Source organism: Corvus kubaryi, unplaced genomic scaffold (assembly GCF_017639235.1).
Source record: "Corvus kubaryi isolate FWS band 111438036 unplaced genomic scaffold, C.kubaryi_AGA036_p1.0 split3-73, whole genome shotgun sequence".
Classification (NCBI taxonomy): domain Eukaryota; kingdom Metazoa; phylum Chordata; class Aves; order Passeriformes; family Corvidae; genus Corvus; species Corvus kubaryi.
In genome coordinates this window covers 46967304-46987067 of record NW_024582091.1, presented here as the reverse complement: position 1 = coordinate 46987067, position 19764 = coordinate 46967304, and the positions used below count along the sequence as shown (strand labels likewise).

The 19764-nt window shown below is 40.3% G+C and overlaps 1 protein-coding gene and 1 long non-coding RNA gene across 3 annotated transcripts in view; one reads left to right on the top strand and one right to left on the bottom strand.

Moving 5' to 3' along the window:
• The window catches only part of UST (uronyl 2-sulfotransferase), a 169525-nt gene that overhangs the window by 90999 nt on the left and 58762 nt on the right, over window positions 1–19764 (bottom strand). For both annotated transcript variants that reach the window (XM_042016511.1, XM_042016512.1), the window contains exon 3: window positions 3434–3589. In XM_042016511.1, the coding sequence (XP_041872445.1) occupies window positions 3434–3589 (156 nt within the window). The remainder of the gene's footprint in view (window positions 1–3433; window positions 3590–19764) is intronic.
• On the top strand, window positions 5087–17015 carry LOC121658938. The gene is made up of 3 exons (XR_006014117.1): window positions 5087–5098; window positions 7866–7872; window positions 16904–17015. It is a non-coding gene; the product is annotated as an uncharacterized LOC121658938 (long non-coding RNA).

Genomic DNA, 19764 nt, shown 5'->3' with positions numbered 1-19764 from the left:
GGCCTTGGAGAGAGGACACCTTTCCCTTTTCTGGAGATGGCTAGTCCAATCCCTGTGCTCAGAGCGGCCCCGCTTTGTTTGAGATTTGCAACAAGTAAGTTCTACTGGGAACAAAAGGAAATAAGCAGATAACAATCTCACCCCGACAACAGCCAAAATGTTACTTTTTTTAAGATGCTGTATTTCACAGTGAGAATTTGAGGTCAAAATGTATCAAAATGGTGAGGCAACTGGGATTTTCCAAGTGTGGTCTGCTGGATCACACTATGATCTCCACTAATATTGATATGAAAAGGACAAAAAAAAAAAAATCTCTCTATCTCTCTTCCTTGTGAGCTCTTTACCTTCTGCCACTGCTTTCAGTCTCTACTGAAGGCATGTAGGGCTCAGGAGGCACAAGCACCTACAAGAATTTTGGTATATCACTTTTATCTCAGCACTCATTTCCATAAACAACTCACAACTCCCAGGAATGAGACTAGATCTTCATTTTCAGCTCTCAAAAGCTTGGAATGGTTTCAAGAATTTATTCACCTCCCCAAACTGGCATGACCAATTTTCTGTCTTTAAAAGCATTTAAGAAAAATTAGTGATGGATTTTTAGTGCATTGAACTGAAATTACATATAAAGTTGGCTGCACAGCCATAATGATGGGTGGTGGAAGTAAACAATTTGAGGATAAACTACCAATTACTCTTGTATGTGACTGATATTTGTGTATCTATAAGCATATTCATTCTTACTTTCCTGAATGCAATAAAATGGGAGTGGGGGACATAGGGCATGGGAAGACGTCATTTTGCAGCAGTTCGTGTGGCATCTTAAAGCCACATCAATTAGATTCACTTTAATATTATGTGTTATTTCCTGAATTTAATTTACTTGAAAATATTATAGGAAATGGCAAGGCACATATTAATACATCTGTTTCCAGAAATCACTCCCTTATGCCCACAGATGTTCAAAGGCTGCACTTCTAATTGCTGGCAGACACACATAATTTGGGAAAACTTCTTAGTAGGAAGGAGACTGGAAAAGGCAATGAAAATATGGGTTCCAATTATGTGCAATCCCCACAGTCATTAAGAACACCTACATGCTTAACTTTATTTAACAACAGCAGACTGCAAAAGCTAAATATTTACAGAAAAGTCTTGGCTGGATCAGGGCTTTAACCAAACACAGGACAGACGAATGACAGAAGGAAGAGAGACATATCATCTCAAGTGAGAAGCCCATGCTCATGCTGAAAGCCTACAGCCCTGCCCAGCTCTTTTTTCTTGTTCCAGTGCCTGGAGCCTGAAATCATTCATTCCCTTAACTTCCTCTTGTGTAGACCACATTAAAGGTGGAAAAAAAATATTTTTTCATATTCTGCTCTTAAAAACTGAGAAGACAACTAAAAATGCCCTGAACAACAGAATAGTTACTGTCTCCAAGCACATTTTCTGGTGATCAAAGGCACTTTTCAGAAAAAGTACTCATTAAATTATGAGACTATTGTAACTATGGAAATAAACCATAAAAGAAAATAAAGAAACATAAATTATGGTAGGGCAATCTATAGAGTAAATCATCAGCTCTGTAGCAATACTTCCAGCACATTTGTTGTCTAGTAACTTAACTGCTTAGGGAGTGCAAAAGGTAATGCAGATAATTATCTGTCAGTGTAGTGGTTGCATCAAAAATAAGTCTGGGCCTCTCTGCAATCTCTACATGCTGGACTAAAGCACAAGACTGTGAAGAAGTGATCTTGTATCATGTTTTAACAAAGGAAAATCCACCTACCAGAGAAAGACAGAACAGAACCGAAAGGAAGAAGCTGATGATCATGGTGAAAGCTGGCAATTACTAACAGCTGACAGACTTTTGGGTTTTATGACATGTCTCCCAATCAACAATGAAAATTGATGAAAGATACAACAAAACCCAAACAGCCCAAAACACAAAAGCAGCCATACCCACTGAAATCCCATATCCCAGCAGAAAAACTAACCAGACAGGCTCTGCAGCACAGGATAGTTTGATCCCTTTCTGATGGGACCATATTGCAACCTTCCCAGGCCGCATGGTGCTGCTGGTAGGATAAACAGAGGGACGCTGCAGCAGGTGCAGAACAGGCCTTCCCTCGGCCACAAGAGGGGCAGTGAGGGGACACTGTCCCCCTCTGCAGCCTGTCACTGCTGCGACACACCCAACCGCGCATAGCAGCCGCCTTTGGGCTGGAGTGGCAGCCCTGGCTGGCTGGTCCCCACCTCTGGCTGAGCTTGACTATCATGGAGTGTTAGGTCAGCCAGCTGAGGTGGGACCCCAATGGACATCTCGAAGGGGAGGAAGGTGAGACCTGTAGGAGCAATATCAGCTCCTAAATTTTCATCTGGAATGAACTTCTGCATCTAAAATAACAAACTTGTGCTCATGAACAGGCTGCAAGTAAACGACCCCCACTCACAGCACAATGTCACTGGCAGGCCCACATCCGTATTTTGATCATTGCACACATCCTTTTGTGGTTTGCAGGCTGCTATTTCTAGAGGTGACACAGGCAGCAATTGCACCCTTTACCTGATCAGCAGCTCAAAATACCAGCAGTTGGCGACCTATGCAACATCTGACTACAGTTGTGCGCTTTGAGTCTGAGGTTTTCCTGCACTACTTGTATCAATCTACTAACAGAAGTGATGCTTACAGTGGGTACATGGTTACCCTGAAGAGAAGAAAATTTAAATAGCTGGATCTTTCATAGAAACAAAGCTGCAAAAATAATCCTTCTACAACTCTAAGGGAACATAAAAAAAGGTGTCTGGGTAAAGAGGTTTTATGTGGTATTTTCACTTCCCTTAGTGAGGGTTGTGCAATAAACATGAAAAAGACAGATAAGCAAGAAGCTGAGATAGGATCAAGGACACGTCATATTATAGTAACATGGGTTAGCATGGCCCTGGGAAACTTTTTGAAGCAACTGATTACTAGAAGTGAATTAAGCAAGTCATCATAAAAGACCCTTTTGACTATTATTTGCTCCTGCTCCTGTTTAAGACCCAAGTTAGGACTGAATACGCTGTCCTGGTTCTATGACAAATGGCTGTGCCCTGCAGATACATTAATGCATGTCCCAGATGCTGTTAGCACTTCACTGTACTAATCTTTCTTGCCTCACTGGTAGTCTAACTGCTAAGCTGACTAAATTCAAGAGCTGTCTCACTGGAAGTTAGTTTTTCTGGTTAGCTTCCACATCATGTTGTTCTTGGCTCTGCCACCCATTTCTCTTATTAACTGAAGACACTTAGAGAATGATGAATTCTGCATGAGTACTCAGGACAAAGTAGCAATACATCTTTTTAATAGGATTTCTGCTAACATATGCCTTTGTTTCTAAGTTTTGTACACATAATAAGAGAACAGGATCTAAGAGGAGCTGGAGTAACTTACCTGTTCATTTTTGGTCAGTCTTGTTTTGTTATGTATGTCAGATGTAACCAGGTTGAATCCATGTTTCTCTGATAAAATTCTCAAAAGCAAAACCACAGTTCGACTCCCACACTTTCCAACTCTGTTGTAGACCACCTGACTGGGGAAAGGAAGTACCTAAAGAAAGATTGAAAAACATGAAGTCAGTATATCATTATTTTTGTTTCCATGTACCTCTGAATCACACGTTTCGACCTTAAGCCAACAGACACAGAGAATTTCTAGGGCCCTGCCCAGGTCAGAAACATCCACTTCCTCCAGCAAGATAGAAGCTCTTCAGAAGAGAAACAACACGGCTCAGGGAGGTGGCAAGGTGAGATTTCCCCCTTGTGATGCAGTTACATATAACAGATGGGCAACTACTCCAGAAATACTATGTAACTGTTGATAATGACCTTAAGCTTACTGCTTGTAATTTCAATGCAAACACTCATCTTCAGTTGACTATCTCCCGTAAAAAGAACTAAAAGGAGTGAATTTCCACTACAGTTTGGCAACTCAAAGTCAAGCTGACATAATGCAAGAGGAATGCTTGAATTGCATAACTTCAGCTTAAAAAGAAACAAAAGAAACCGAAAAACAACCATTTGCACAAAGCTAAAATTAATCAACTCTTTTAATTACAAATATAAACGTGAATCTTTCAAACAGACTCAGAGAACAAATCATGCCACTGGCCAAGGATCTACATGCAGAATAATCAACACAGGGCCACAGGGGGCCTGAGGCCAACTGGCACAGTCTGATCACCTCTGTACAGGTAATGTTCATTAAATCACAAAATAGAACAGCCACGTCCAACCTGGCCACTGGGAATGGTGCCCAGACCACACTAACTAGAGAGCACCCTGCTCTCCTCCTCAGGAAACCAGAACAAGCGAGAAGTAATTCAGTGTCTCATAGTATGACACACGCAGCCTTATTTTGTTCCTGGATGATGTCCATGGGTGGTTGTTTCAGCAAAAGGCATTCTGAAATCACACTATTGCACAAGACAAGTATTTGCTGTATAGCATAGAGCAGCATGTGATAAGCTATATTTATTTCCCGGAGGAAACTGTTTGCAAGCCTTTAAATTGGCTAACAGAGTCAGAAGCTCACAATTTCACCCACAGTGGTGCATATACAGCACTTAAGATAATTTTTCTATTAAGACAACGGCATAAAATGTTTCCTGACACAGGGCCAGCACCTGGGTTCCAGCAAAAGGAATGGACAAAGTGATGGCGTGTCTCAACATGCAGTTACTTCTACTGTAGATGCCATCATGTTCTCCCAGCAGAAGGATTTCTAACATAAAAGCAGTCAGATGAAGCATATGGCACTTTTCAGTGCAGAGTACTTCTTCACTGCATTTGAACAGCTAATAGATCTTTATCAGGGAAGCAAATGATTCCTCAGGCAACCCTTCAGACTACTTTCAAAGATAACCGCCAATTAGAAAGAAAAAAAGAAGGAAAAAAGTCTGTATTCTCTTATATTTGATGGGAACTTACTGGCACTTTGCTCTCAGTGTTCATGACCAAATGAATATTACTACTGTTGCTGGTTGCAATGTTTAGGATATCCTGCACTGCAACATAAATGTGGAGGCCATTTTTCTCCAAATTACCTTGGGAAGGAGTAGTTATTGGATGATCACAGCCTGAGTTAAGCTTTCCAAGTCACAGGACATCACATCTGCTGATTCAGCAAGCAAAGAAGGACATCTCAAGGCTCATACAAACCCCACACAATGTATCAAGCCTTACTATTTTCTAACTTTTTAATAGGGTTTTCTGTGAGAAACATAGCCCCCATATTTCTTTATCAATCTTTCCTTCAGAAGCCTTGCTTCCTATGAAATGCAAAATCTGAGCCTGAATTATTAGAGAACTCCAAAGGTGATCAATTTAACATCTCTGTGCTACAGCTGTAGCTAACCTTTCCCAAAACTACTGTTAATGATGTCTGGAAGGTTAGTATTTGAACACATTTCTATCACACCATAATGAAAAAGAACATGAGCCCTATTCCGGATTGTCCCCTTTTTGGTTCACTTCTCTGCATAACAAACACTAGCACCACTACTTGTCACAGCCCCGCAGCACCATCCACACCTCACTTGTGGAATGGGAATTTCTCCTCTGCTCAGACATACAGTTTCGGAATACTTTGCCGTGTAAGTAAGAGAAAGCCTTCAAAAGAAATGGTAAGTAGATGCTGCCAAGTGCCAGTGAAGGAGCAAGAGCACATACACTATATGTTTGCCTAGCATCCCAGAAATTAGGTGAATAATGAGCACTGGTAGAGTTACGGAAATATTTAAAAATGCTTCATAATTATTGGCTGTTTTGATTTTCCTAGCAGTTTGGACTAGGCAATATAGTGAGCAAAATTTTTTCTTTATTGGTACTTCAGTCAAGTATAATTTTGCCGCATAGATTACACTCAAATTCTAATTAAATCTTTCACTGGATTATCCAGTAACTTTGGGTGAATCTTATAATTCTTTTAAAACTAAATGAAATTAAACCAGGCCTTTGTAAATTCTCTATTCTAAGTGCAAAGAACTGTATCAGCTTGAAAAACTGACAGTAGTTACCAAGTTTGGCCAGTTCTAACATTTGTTTCTGAAACTCACCTTCCTAGGTAGCACAACTCTGTTCTGCACACAAACAATAACCATGGTAACCCCCAAAAAGAAACCACAGCAAATACTGCAGATAAAGGAACCTGAAATAAAGGGCTATTATTTTCAGACACTTGTTCAGCTTAAGGAGACCAGTGTATCAATGCCTTGGTTCAGTACATAGCTGAATGCACTTAGGTCCACTCGTACAAGATTCAAGATAAAACACTACAGCTCAAAGCTCGCTTCAGAAGAACAATCATGAGTGGTAACCAAAACTTCCCCTGCAGCACTCCTGATTGTGGTTGGCTTTAGGAGTGCACTCCTGAACCCCTGCTCATGTTTCGTCCGTTTACGTCACCATTGCACTTATCACACCCAAATGCCCCAAAAGGTGTGCCCAGTGCACAAAGCCATGCAGTACACAGGCTTGTGCTGTACAAGCAAATATTTGTTTAATGTGACCAGTTCCCTCAGGATGTTGCAAATCTGCTTTCTGCATTTAGATAATGCCAAGGTTATTTCCTAAGAGAAGAATTATACCTCTTCCAGAAACATGAGTTTGTATCAGGCAAAACTAAAAATGCAAGAAATGGAAAACTTCTCCAGAGAGGAACTTTCTTTTCCCCCTCATGATACTCACAAGAGACTCAGACAATACAAGAGATGGTGGCAGAGAAGGCACTTGAAAAGAAGGCTCCTATTGTATTAGCAGAAACAAGGTGGAAAACAGCAGTTGGACATTTACAAAATGCTAACTGGATGACATTTTATTACAGTAAGAGTATGTATCATGTAGACTAACTGCTAAGGTGATGCTCTGGCAACTTGATATTCATGTAACAATATACACAACTTCAAAATAATTGCAGAGTGACTTTATTGAGCACTGCATCAAAGCCCAGAGGTAATATAAACAACTGAAACATGTAATTCACTTTGGAGTTACATGAATTAGCACTTATAGCCATAAAAAAAGTAAAACCCATGGTATAATTATAACAGCTCTCTCCAAGGGTTTGGAAAGTTATATGACAATTTACTTGTCAGTTCACACAGGCTTTTTTTTTTCCTTTTGTTCCACAGTTAAAGAAGATGTCAAGAATCACTGTGAATGAAATCAAGAAGAAAAAGCAACTTTAACCCCAAATGAACTTGCATTACAGAAAATGACTGTCAAGTACCTCTGCAGAGAGGTCTGCCAGTCTCAGAAAAGGAGCTATTCAACAGATAGCCTGACAAAAGCCCAGGCTTTCAACTTCACTGGGGGCTTTGTCTACAGATAAATCTTTGCACCAAAAAGAAAAAAAAAATTAGGCTGGATAATTACTTGCAGTGTCAATGATGTAGGGATTCACCCACAGGCCTAAATCATTCCAATTTTACTGAGACAAATCGAGTACAATTTTGCCCATTTGCCAAAAATTTCCCAGTCTCATGTAAGAGAGACGTGTTCTCAGAAAGCAATCCATTATATTCACAACTTCAGCAAGTAAGTGACCCGTGTCCTTGTACACAAGTAGGGCCAAAAGCAGATGACAGAAATGACTTTTCCTTTCCGAGCAGACACTAACCTGTAGTCAGGCAGTGCTCCATGTTTATCAGGTGAACAAGGCCAACCAACACAGACAGTACCAGTAAGACTGTGAAAACAATTAAATATTTGCTGACATCACACATCTTTATACAGCATCACAGCTTCCCAGTCCAACCTCTTCATTTTCTTTTCCTGTCCAACTAAGACAGAATTATAAGAATTTAAAAAAGAGCTTAATTGGTCAGAGGAATGGTCCATTTGACTCATGAGAGGAGGATGATACTCATAAGACAAATACAAACCTGAGAGCTGTCAGCAGTCCATTTCTCTCCAGTGTTTCTCCTCCTCCTCCTCCAGTGTTCCCAAAGATTACATATGGCATGTTGGAAGGCACATCCTTTCCGGCCGCCTGAAGAATTTCTTACGCAACTTGTTCCAGAATTTTGTTACCCACCATGCATTTAATTTTTAGTTCATCTTCTACTGTTTCCAGATAATATCTATTCTCACATTGTGGATTTCATGAAGACAGATCAGATAATTCAGTCATCACCTTTGAGATCTTCTTAGATACATTGGATACCTCTTTTTAACTAGGGTTTTTCAAAAGCCTGCCGTGGTCTTTAAAGACAAACTCAAAGGCGACTAAGAGATAGCCTTCCAAACTTAAGTTCAGGAATTGCTGCTCAAAATCTCATTCCAAACAAGTATCAACTTGCTCACTTTTAAAGCAATCACAATGAGAACTTGCTAACACAGTTATGTCAGCAGAAAACACGACTGAAGAATGAACAAGGGAGTAAATAAAATAAATTACTAGCTAGCATCCTCCTTCCCCATCTTAACCACACAGGTCCAGTTCTATCAACATTCACCTGTAGAGTGTAGTGATGCTAGACAGTAATAAGCTTTTTGAATTAACCAACTCTAAAGCAGACCAGACAGCATGGTCTTCTCTGTGGGTCACTGAAAATACACTAGAAACCACAAGAAAAGGTAAGGATGAAATTTGTTTATTTTCAAAGTTCATATGCCATGTAACTGCAGCAGAGCATTGAAAACAAGGCAGAAGAGGAAACAGAATATTCTTCTGCTGCATTTTCATTAAGAAACTAATTTAATTGAAAAAGGATGACTTGCCCTCCCCTCCCCCTCCCCAAACCAGTGCATTTCATCTGTTAGACAGATGACATATTTGGAAGACTAGGTTAAAATGCGTTCTCTAATGATTCAACATCCCTAAGCACCAAGCTAAATTAAAAACATAAGCATGGAGCACAAGCAGCAAAAGGAAACTTGGTTGTAGGCAGTCCTCAAATTTATTAAGGCTAAAGAAAAGCATTACTATGAAGTGTCTGCCAAAGCCTATGGGCCCTGAAGTGTCCCACAAGACAGATCTGTAGAGCCAAAATCAAAATTTGCCGTAATTTTTCTGTGAAGAAGCACTGTACACTTACAAATCTAAAAAGATTTCAGTTCAAAGCACAGCAAAGTATCCCCATTAAGTCTCAGATCAGGTCCTATTACAGGATACTGTGGCTACAGAAACAACAATAATATCAATAGCAACCTGGGAAAATCACAAAGAAAAGGTCAAAGAGCCAGTTTTTAATTTTTAATGTTTCAGATGCATCCTGTCAACACATTTGGGTTTGCTCATCTTATACCTTACCCCTGATTTACTTCTCTACAACAGCAAGTTGCAGCAGAGCAGAACCTCTGCACCTCCAATGTACTGCACAAGACCCCCCACACCACGGGGAGTGCAGAACCAGCTTTATTTCAGGCACGTGAAGTTACAGCAACATAGCAACATTCCAACTTGGCACATGTATACAAAGTCAAACAGGCTGGTAGAGAGCAGATACTCTGTTCACTCAGCAGTTTCAGATACTCACTGATGTTAGGCAGCCTCTGGAGGTGGGAATGGCACTCCTGGCTTTCATCACTCAGCAACACTCACTTGTACTTAAGTGATGGCAGCTCAGTTCCAGTTCCCTTCAGAGATGAAGCAGGTGAGAGGGAAGCACCCTACCAAAGAGATAATTGCTTGGGGATGGGGTACAACTACCGCCTCTAGGTTGATCAAAACTTTTCCTTTCAGCCTTTCTTAACACAGCATACTTTCCAACCTCTTCATTCTTGCCTTCCTCTGCAGTTTCTAACTGCAGTTTGTTCACCTCTTTTGGGACCAAAATCAGCTACAGTGCTGTATCTTGTCTCCCTGGTGCCAAGGAAAACTGAACAGTTATTGTTCACGTCTTGCAGACATCTCTTTTTAATACATCTCAGGATAGAATTTAGAAGAATCAAAGCATATGGTACTATCACTGCTATAGAGAGGGGTGCAGAACAAAGCTATTGCTCTTTTTCTTCTTTACCCTACATGAACAAATGCAGGTTACAGCAGAAAAAGAACTGTAAGACCCTTATTAGCTTTCTTATAAAAAGCAGTACATTTATCTCTTACTTTTTAAGTTAATCACTTGGTGGAAATTATCTTTCTGGTATGCACCTACCTCATAAGAAGATAAAGGAAATGAATTATCTTAGAACATGGTTCACTGATACTGGTACTTGTTGAGAGAACTAGCATGAGTTCAGGTAGGTTAAGAATTTGAGTGTCAGTTTAATTACCCCATTTTCCACTGGAAGGTTCACCATGTAATCAAAAAACCCTTAAGCTGCAGAATTTGTGCAGGACTGATTTTAACTCCACAGCAGCACCACGTTATACGTATCTTGGAACTGTAAAGTTTACAACTGCTGTTTTTCCTTCTGAGCCCAGGGTTTTGTACATTCTGTGATGTGCTCAGAACACACTGGCACAGTTACCCTCTGTTTAAGTAGTAAATCCTATCAGATTCAACCCACATGTTTATATTGGATACTTGCAAAATGAGAGATATTAAGTAACTAAGCCTGGTTTTAAAACTTTTTATAATACTTCACAGCACTGGCATTCCCTTAAGTAACCTCACTACCTTAAGGTTGCTTCTATCCTTCCAATGCAATATTCACGAATTCACCCTGGGAGCCAATAATACTGGATTTGAATGTGGTGAGTGGTAGACGGAATAATTTATTCCTCTGTATGCACTTGTCTTTCTTCACATTAAGGTTTAACTCTCAAAATTGTGGTTGGCTATTGATGAGGCTCCAGCTAGTGCAGCAACTCATGGTTTCACCATTGTCAAAGATCTGTCATGCTGCATTTCAGTTTGCCCTTTACTTTAGGCTCCCTTTCAGTAACTCCACATTTTATTTTAAAGTCTCTAGCGTGCTTGTCTTTTCCACTTACTTTGCACAGACATTTTATAAGTCACAGTATGAAAGAAAGGCTGTTTATAGACCTAACTGGATATTAATTTTGTAAAACAGGCCAGTTCTGCTGGACTGTAACCCACAGCCTCTTCACCGATGAGCTATCTCTGAGGTGCTCTTGCTCTGCATGCTTGCAGGAACTCAAACGGAGTTCCATCACGGCTCCTGCAGGTAACAGATTCAAATCTAGCTCATGGCATGGTCTCTTTGCCTGGAAGGAACAACATCAAGAAGCACAGCATGCTGCTAGTGAACTCCTCCAGCAGAACCAGAGCTCAGCAGAAATCACTGCGTCATCTAAAATGACTCAAAGGCCCAAAATACTTTCCCTTACAGATTATAGTCCACGTCTTGAGTCACAAATGGATCTTGTGGTGTTGAAGACGACAAGCCAGAGGCAATAACAGAGGAGGCTCAGCATAAAGTGCTCCCATTTCACTCTTCTGCACTTTGAAATCATTAATCTGACTTGCTCAGAGGCAAACCAAACCTCATTCCTGCTGACCAGGGCATGACTCCTTTTCATTTCAATGGAGGGAGCTTCTCCTTGCATCTACTGAAAATCCCCAGTAGTGCCAGCCACAAAAGCCTCCACACTCCCCCAGGACATCAGGATGCTGTGGGTGCTGTCCTGAGAACTACCTTTTCATAAGCACACTTGCCCAAGCTCCTCCTTCACCCGAATCACCATGATACTGCCACTCTCAGACTTCTTCAACCCAGTCATGCAAACCTGTCCTCTTTGCCTGATGTTTTGACTCTATTTTTGACCAAGTGTAGGCACATTCACAATCTGTTAAGATCATGGCTCTTATCAGACTATTTCACTGCTATTTACAGTTTCCTGAACTAAGCTTAATCCTTTTTTAAAGCCTGAGTAGAAGGCTGCCAGGACCTACCAGCTCATCTTCAAAATCACAAGGCTTTCAAAATTATTATTTGGTGGTTGTTTTCTTCAGTTTTGTAAGACTCCCCAGCACCACAAGTTCCAGATTTTTTTTCCTTCAAACATCAGAGCTAAGAAAATCCTTTCAAATCAGGAGTTAAGAATACCATTAACAACTATAAGACTTGTGGTAGAAACATGAGTGGTACTCAACTGAGTCTCAAGTCTTAGCAAGATTAACCAAATCAATTTGTCAGTTTCAAAAGATACTCCATCATGTTACTCCCAGGCAGAAGGGCAGATTTTTGTTTTTCCACGGAAGGTTTAGGTCATCCAGACACAGATGCAATTGGATTTTGGTATTATAATACAGTCCTGCCTCAAAAAGATAATGAAGGTGGTTATGATTGAGTTGCCATGACCTTCTTGTATGATGTGCTAGCTTATGAATAACCTTCCTATCATGGAAGGAAGGAAAAGAAGAGAGGAATGTACTAGACAGCTGGAAATCTAAAACTGTAATCTCTAAGAGATATTCATGTGCCGTATAATAACCTGCACAGATTATCTGCAGGTGAACAAAGATAATCTCAGAATGGACTATGTTCTAAATTTCAGTGAAAGCACAGAGCTTTACTGTCTTCAGAAATGGTGACGATTATGCCTTGTGTACTTTTTTAGCTATAGTACGTGACGTAGAACAAAACCTACAGGTTGCAAATTTGGTGATATTACAATTTTTTCATTTTGGGTAACAGTGGGTAGGCTGCGGTGTTAATGCCAGAGGCAAGCAAGATTCACCTTTAACCACACACACAGTGTGGCAATTAAACTACCAACCAAAAGACAAAATATTTTCCAAGCGTCTTTGAAATAAAATGAAAACTACAGACTACTGTAGTAGTCACTAAATCTGCATACCTGCTGTCTCCCTAAGTCTTTCAAAATTTAAAGGCTGCAAATGTCAGGCTTAGTAAAATCCAGCTCACTACTAAATTTTTGCAGGACATCAGCATGCACAGTATTCCTCAAAGATTTATCTTCTTGTGACAGGCAATCTGGCTTTAATTTCCCAAGTCCCTCTGTACTTCCACTTACAATCAGTCAGCCTCCCCATATCAACACCTTTCTGATATACTATAAACTCAAGAAATATTAAAAAGTAAGTAATCATCTCTATGTTGGTAAATCACGGAATCAAGTGATTGTTTTATCCTTAAGACTCTTGAGCAATAAATTAATATGAACAAAACAAAGAAATTCGTGCTTCAGTACAATTCAAATATTTTTATGATCCAATTCACACTTATAAGTACAGATATATATCTCCATACTACTACTGAATATATCTCCATACTACTATTATGCTATATCATTCATCACCTACTTCAGTAGGATTGTAAAGAATTATGTATAGCAGACAATCGGAAAATCCTCCATAAACCCCAGATTTTTCTTCTGTTGAGATACTGTCATTTAGAAGGAACGAAAACATAGTTTTAAAAGAACATAAACCAATTATTCTACAAATAGTTTACACTGTGTGCTGGTTTTAGCTAGGGTAGAGTTGATTTTCTTTACAGTGGCTATTATGGGGCTGTTTTGCATTTGTGCTGAACACAGCATAAATATTGAGACATTCTGTTATAATATAGAGATTTTTTGTTATTGCAGGGCTTACACAGAGCCAAGGTCTTTTGTGCTTTTCTTTTGGCAAGTACACTGGGGCTGCCTGAGAAATTGGGAGGAGATACAGCTGGGATAGCTGACCCCAACTGGGATATCCAAAGGGATACTCCAGACCATACGACATCATGCTCAGTATATTAAGTGGGGAGAAGAAGGAGGAAGTGGGGATGTTTGGAGTGATGGTGTTTGTCTTCCCAAGTAACTACTACACGTGATGCAGCCCTTCTCTCCTGGAGGTGGCTGAACACCTGCCTGCCCATGGGAAGCAGTGAATTAATTCCTTGTTTTGCTTTACTTGTGGGTGTGGCTTTTGATTTCCCTATTAAACTTTCTTCATCTCAGCTCATGAGTTTTCTACCTTTTACCCTTCCCATTTTCTCCCCAATGCCGCTGGTGGGAGAGTGAGTGAGCAGCCATGTGGGGCTCCACTGCTGGCTGGGTTAAACCACAACACACCACTTCTAGTAAAAAACTGAGGCAAGTGGAGAAATACTTCACAGGTTTTTTTAAATCATAGCATTTTACTGACCATACTAAGCTTAAAAGCTCAGTTTTACTGTAAAACAGTGCTTCAAGCTGTAAAGGGGATCTCCATGGTTAAGGCACCTAATGAATTCTCTCAGTATTTGATCAGCCAGGTACCGAGTCTGGTGTCCATAGGAAATGACTCTATTTTAGTGTTGCTAAATTCTGACAATTTTTGCTAGCTGAAAATTTGTACACTGCACAATAATCTCAACTCCTCAGTTTATAAGGAGAATAGAATATTTTTTAAATCACTGAAATCCTTCCCAACCTGCCCTGGATTGCTTTAAAGATTATTCACCAATTTTTCATTTACAGCTAAACCGAGGGTTTCAACTCTATCAGAAACACATACACTACTATTCATGCTCTTAAAATCCCTAGTGAGCATATACCTAAAAGGAAACAAATCTTGCTTGCTTCTAAGTGTTGTGGGGTTTTGTCTTGGTTTTTTTTTTTAATTGGGTTTTTTGGTTGGTTGGTTTTAAATCGAACACTTCATCCCTAACAAATCCATCACTTAAGACTGTAGAGGGCTGAAGGGTTAAACCACCTTCTCATAAGGGATGGCTAGAACTGAAACACTAGCTCAAATGAAACAGGAAGTATCCACTAAAAAAATAAATAACCAAAACTAAAAAAAAAAAATATACAGCTCTTGGCTGTTATTTTAACATTGCAATCAAAATACTTGGAAAAAATAACACTGACATAAACCTGATGAACATAAAAAGTCACTGTAAAGGGGGCAATGCTGAAATCATCTTTTAGTAAGATTTAAAGTCGAATAAAAAAGAATAAATAATCTAGTTGATAATGGAGAGTGACAAGGACTGGGTTCAGTATATACATACCAAAGGCCACTCAAGGATTCTGCTACTTTTTCCCATAGGGGTGAACATGGTGTTGGCTAAGTTAAGGATTGGACTTGATGATCTTAGAGGTCTTTTCCAAATGATTCAATTATGCTATGGTAGGCTTGCTCCATAAAAAACCATGAACAATTAGCACATAATTACTAGCTAAGAACTGAAAGAATGGTGAAAAGAGTATTTATCCACTTTCCCGCTTTAAATCAATAAAATCAGATCAAATTTATTTTGCATATGCCTTTATTTCCATTCATTTTGACCTGATCCTGACCCCCATCCATTTTTGTATTCATTTAAAGCTTTTAAACACTGTCACATATGCCAAGCATAGGGTCTTGCTGACACCTAAACAGCTGCCAAAAGACGCTGGGTCCATGACAGGCATCCAAGGGAAAACCATCAAGAAAAGGTGAATAGACTACTTCAATGTAATTTATCTGTAAGCTATGTGCACAGCTCCCTCACAAATATATGTCATCTCTACTGAAAAAGGGACATATCCTGATGCTCTTGCCAAGTTCTCAGGGAAAAGCTTTCAATCAATAACAACAGTAGGTCTGGTAAAGTTTGTATCCTTTGTCCTTCAAGGCCAGTTTCACCATATTGGATAGAGCAAAAAAATCTTGGGAAGATTTGATAAGGATTTGATTAAGTATTTGGTCCAAATACTGGAAAAATACATCCGCTTTATTTGCAGAAATGCTCAGACATAAAATTATCAAGTGAACACCATCAGTCATTAATGAACATCCATTTCAAAGGTGTTTTTAAGAACCAAGCTAGCTTCATCTATAGGTATCACATAAACACCAATCTACAGAAAAAGGATAAACAAATGATCCCTTTGCAAATCTTTAACAATTTACATTTTCAGATGCTTATTTAAAAAAAAGCCAGGAGGTAGTGAGATAGAGATTTGAAATAGGAGAGAAGAGCCCACTTTCATTGGCATTGTAGAACCACTGGCAGTGGTTGTTTTGCTCAACTGTATTCCCTTTTTATCTGCCAAATTCTAACACCAGAAACACCAGAGGTGTGCTAGGGCTACTGGAAGTTGCATCTACCTGCAGAGAAGCACATACAGATCTGTCTTAGAACTCATGAAAAATCTAGGATTAGTCAATCTTGCGAAGTCTTCGGTGCCTAAGGACCAAAGAGGAGTGGCCTATGTTTGTGTATTGGGTTTGCATGACAAAGTTCTGCTATTGGGAAGGGGCCTACAAGAGTGGCTTCTGTGAGAAGCTGCCAGAAGTTTCCCCCATGTCCAACACAGCCAACACCGGCTGGCTCCTAGACAGACCCATTGCTGGCCAAGGCCAAGCCAATCAGGAACGGTAGTAGAGCCTCTGTGATAACATATTTTTTAAGAAGCAAAAAAAGATATTGCACAGAAGTAATTTGTGGCCAGAGAAAAGAGGCATGAGAATATGTGAGAGGAACAGCCCTGCAGACACTCAAGTGAGTGAAGAAAGAGGGAGAAGAGGTGCTCCAAGTGCCCAAGATGAGATTCTCCTGCAGTGCATTGTGAAGACCATGGTGAAGCAGCTGTGCCCCTACTGATCATGGAGGTCCACAGTGGAGCACAGATCCACCTATAGCCCATGGAGGAGAAGGCTACTGGAAGGACATGTTGACTCATGAAGAGAAGAGCCCACACTAGAGCAGGTTTCCCAGTAGGACGTAGTGACCCCGTGGGGGACCCATGCTGGCTGGATCAGTCTGTTCCTGAAGAATTGCACCCTGTGGAAGGAATCTGCATGCAAGCAGTTCATGAGGAACTGAAGCCTGTGGCAAGGACTCACACTGGAGAAGTTCATGAAGAACTGTCTCCCGTGGCAGGGATCCTGCACTGCAGAGGGGGAAGGCCTCCTCTCCCAGAGGAGGAAGCAGAGGCAGAAACACCATGAGTAATCCCCATTCCCTGTTTCTCTGTGCTGCTGGGAGGGAGGAGGTAGAGAATTGGGAATAAAGTTAAGCTTGGAAGGAGGGAGAAAGGCCTTTTAAGATTTGTTTTACTTCTCATTATTCTACTCTGATTTTGATTGGCAGTAAATTCAATTAATTTCTCCTAGTTGAATCTGTTTTGCCTGTGACTGTAATTGGTGAGTGATCTCTGCTTGTCCTTAACTCACGAGCCTTCTGCTATATTTCTGCTTGTCATTAACTCACGAGCCTTCTGCTATATTTTCTGTCTCCTGTCTAGCTGAGGATGGGAGAGACAAAGAAGCTTTGGTGGGTGCCTGGTCTCCAGCCAGGGTGAAACCACCACATCCAGACACATTACCTTCATATCACTGGCAAGGGTAACTACTGCTAATCTTCAGCAGTCAAGTAAACCTTTACTGGGGGAACACCTTAAAAGCTGGCTCACCTGGTCTTCAAGGAAGAACCAGAACCACACCAGCAATACTCAGGTACAGAAGCGAGCCAGGCTTTTTGTTCTTTGCTTGCACTGAGAAAATTGCTGCTGCTACCTTCACTTGAAAAAAGCAGACCAGTACCCTGATCTCCTGAAATGTGATGATGCTAATTCCTTATTCAGATAACAAGTGCTATTTTCAGTTCTTCCACTGGGAAAAAAACCCCACATGGGTATTTGAAAAAATCCAAAGCTCTGGCACCTAGCCATGACAAAAAGCCAAAACTAATACGATTTCCAACAAATACTGGAATGTACTCTGCAAAACAGCTATGGTCCAGTGCGTATCAGCTGCTGGTGGCCTTCCCCTACAGCTAACTACACACTGCCCAGATTAGCTACCAGTCATTTCAACCCCAGGCAATGCACTGTTGTGCATTATCACCACTTCTAGTTTTTAAGCATTTTGTAATGAAATAGTTTAAATGTTGGAGTCAGGACTGATTTATTCTGACAGGTTTCTGTATGTTGAATTAAAGCATGCATAGACCTTAACCATCTGTTAGTTTAAATGAAGGCAGCTATCAAGTCATGTGAATGGAGGCTACCTGAAAGACAAAAACACAGCAAATTTCACTCACACCCGCAGACTTCACAGTTCAGATATGAAGCTGTAAGAGGGTAAATAACTGCACTTAGCCAAAAATACGATGCATGAGATTTACAAAGCAAGAGCATCTTAGTTCAAAACATGACCCCAAGCAAATACCAGGAATTATCTGGGGATCTACCAATTCCCACCCATGTTTTGATTACAGGAATAAAAAACAAAACAAAACAAAAAACCCCAAACCTCAGGAATAAGCAGGCTTGTCCAAGGGATGATCAAAATGATCCATATTTTATCAATGTTTTTGAAACATGGGCAAATACTTCAAAAAGCAAAATGCTTTTAACTTACAGAAGGCTGTATAGCCTGTTACTCCCTTGAGCTTTTCACCAAGCTTTCAAGAGTGAGGATGATTACAGGAAACCCACAAACTTTACTGACTGGAAGTAGCTAATCAAAGAGTACCAACCCAACCAATCAATCATGTACATATCTATTCAGCTGGGCTTTCTACAGACAACTGAGCTGCAGCATCCAGCTGCAGCTGGATGAGGCTGTGTGAACATAGCCCAAAATTACATGTTTAGACAGGCAAAAGATATTTCCACAATGTAAAGAGGAAAGTATCTGGGTTGAATAAATCTGTCCAATTGCTACTGCCCATTGGAGTATGGATCCCATCCACAGCACCATTAATTGGTAAAGCAAAATTCCTAAAGAAAAAGTACCAAAATCTGAATAAAGTTTTCAAGGTTAAAAACTCCTATCTAGATGACAACATTTTCCTTACTAGAACAGCTTGGCATTTCTGAATGCTAATCCAAGCATGAGAAATACAGGTTTGGAATAAGCATTGCTTTATTCTTCCAAGCAGAGTGCTCACTCAAGACACGACAAACATAATTCTTTACTTCACGCAGGCTGCTGTACTCCTGGACAAGAGAAGCAGCTGGTACCAAAATTTAAAAAAAAAAAAAAAAGTATTTCAAAAGAACCAGAGAGTACTATACAGATTTTAAGTGTTAAACATTTGCTTAGCCTTAGAATACCCGTGTCCCATCTCAGTTTGCAATGATAAACACAACAGGTTGATTTTGCCACTTCTGTCTACATCCATTTGATTTTGTAATTGAGTACACAAAAAATTGAGTAATTTGTGTTGACAGGAAGAAAATCAAATGTACATCATTTCTCCAAGTGAGCTGTCTGAATTTTAACAGTGTACAAATACCCATATATCAGCTGAAAATAGCAGATGTCATTGCACAGCTAAAAGGTGAAGAAACCCAGATTCCTGTCTGTTTTCATTGATAACTAAGCTAAGCGGAATTGCTTTCCACATTATCGTCCTTCTGCTGACTGAAAGCCAACTGTTTCACTACACTGGTACACACCTGTGGTTGATCATTTCGAATCAAGGCCTGCTGGCTCATGATGTGACTTCATGGTCAGGTGAACAGCGATGAAGGAGGGCTACCCACCAGAGGTGGTGTTCACATCCACCCCATCTCTTACTACTCACACTCACCTGCTGCACTAGCATCTATGGTGGGCCACATCAGTGAAATAATCTGTCCTTTTGCACAGTACATGTCTGTACTGTGCAAAAGGAGCTATAATAGGCTGGAAAGACAGGTAAAATATAGTATCAAATCATGTTTCAGAGAACAAACCAACACAGGGTAGAACAAAGGAGAACAAAACAGGAAAGCCTAAGGGTCTGCTTCCACTTTTTTCCTCTTGAAGAAACTATCACTGTGCCCTTCCTAACCTGAAATGTCATCAGGTGCCATGGTGATGTGAGGGAAAAGCTTATGCAGCACAGTCATATATGATAGGAACAGTGAACCTTATTCCTAAAAAAGGGCTCATTACTCAG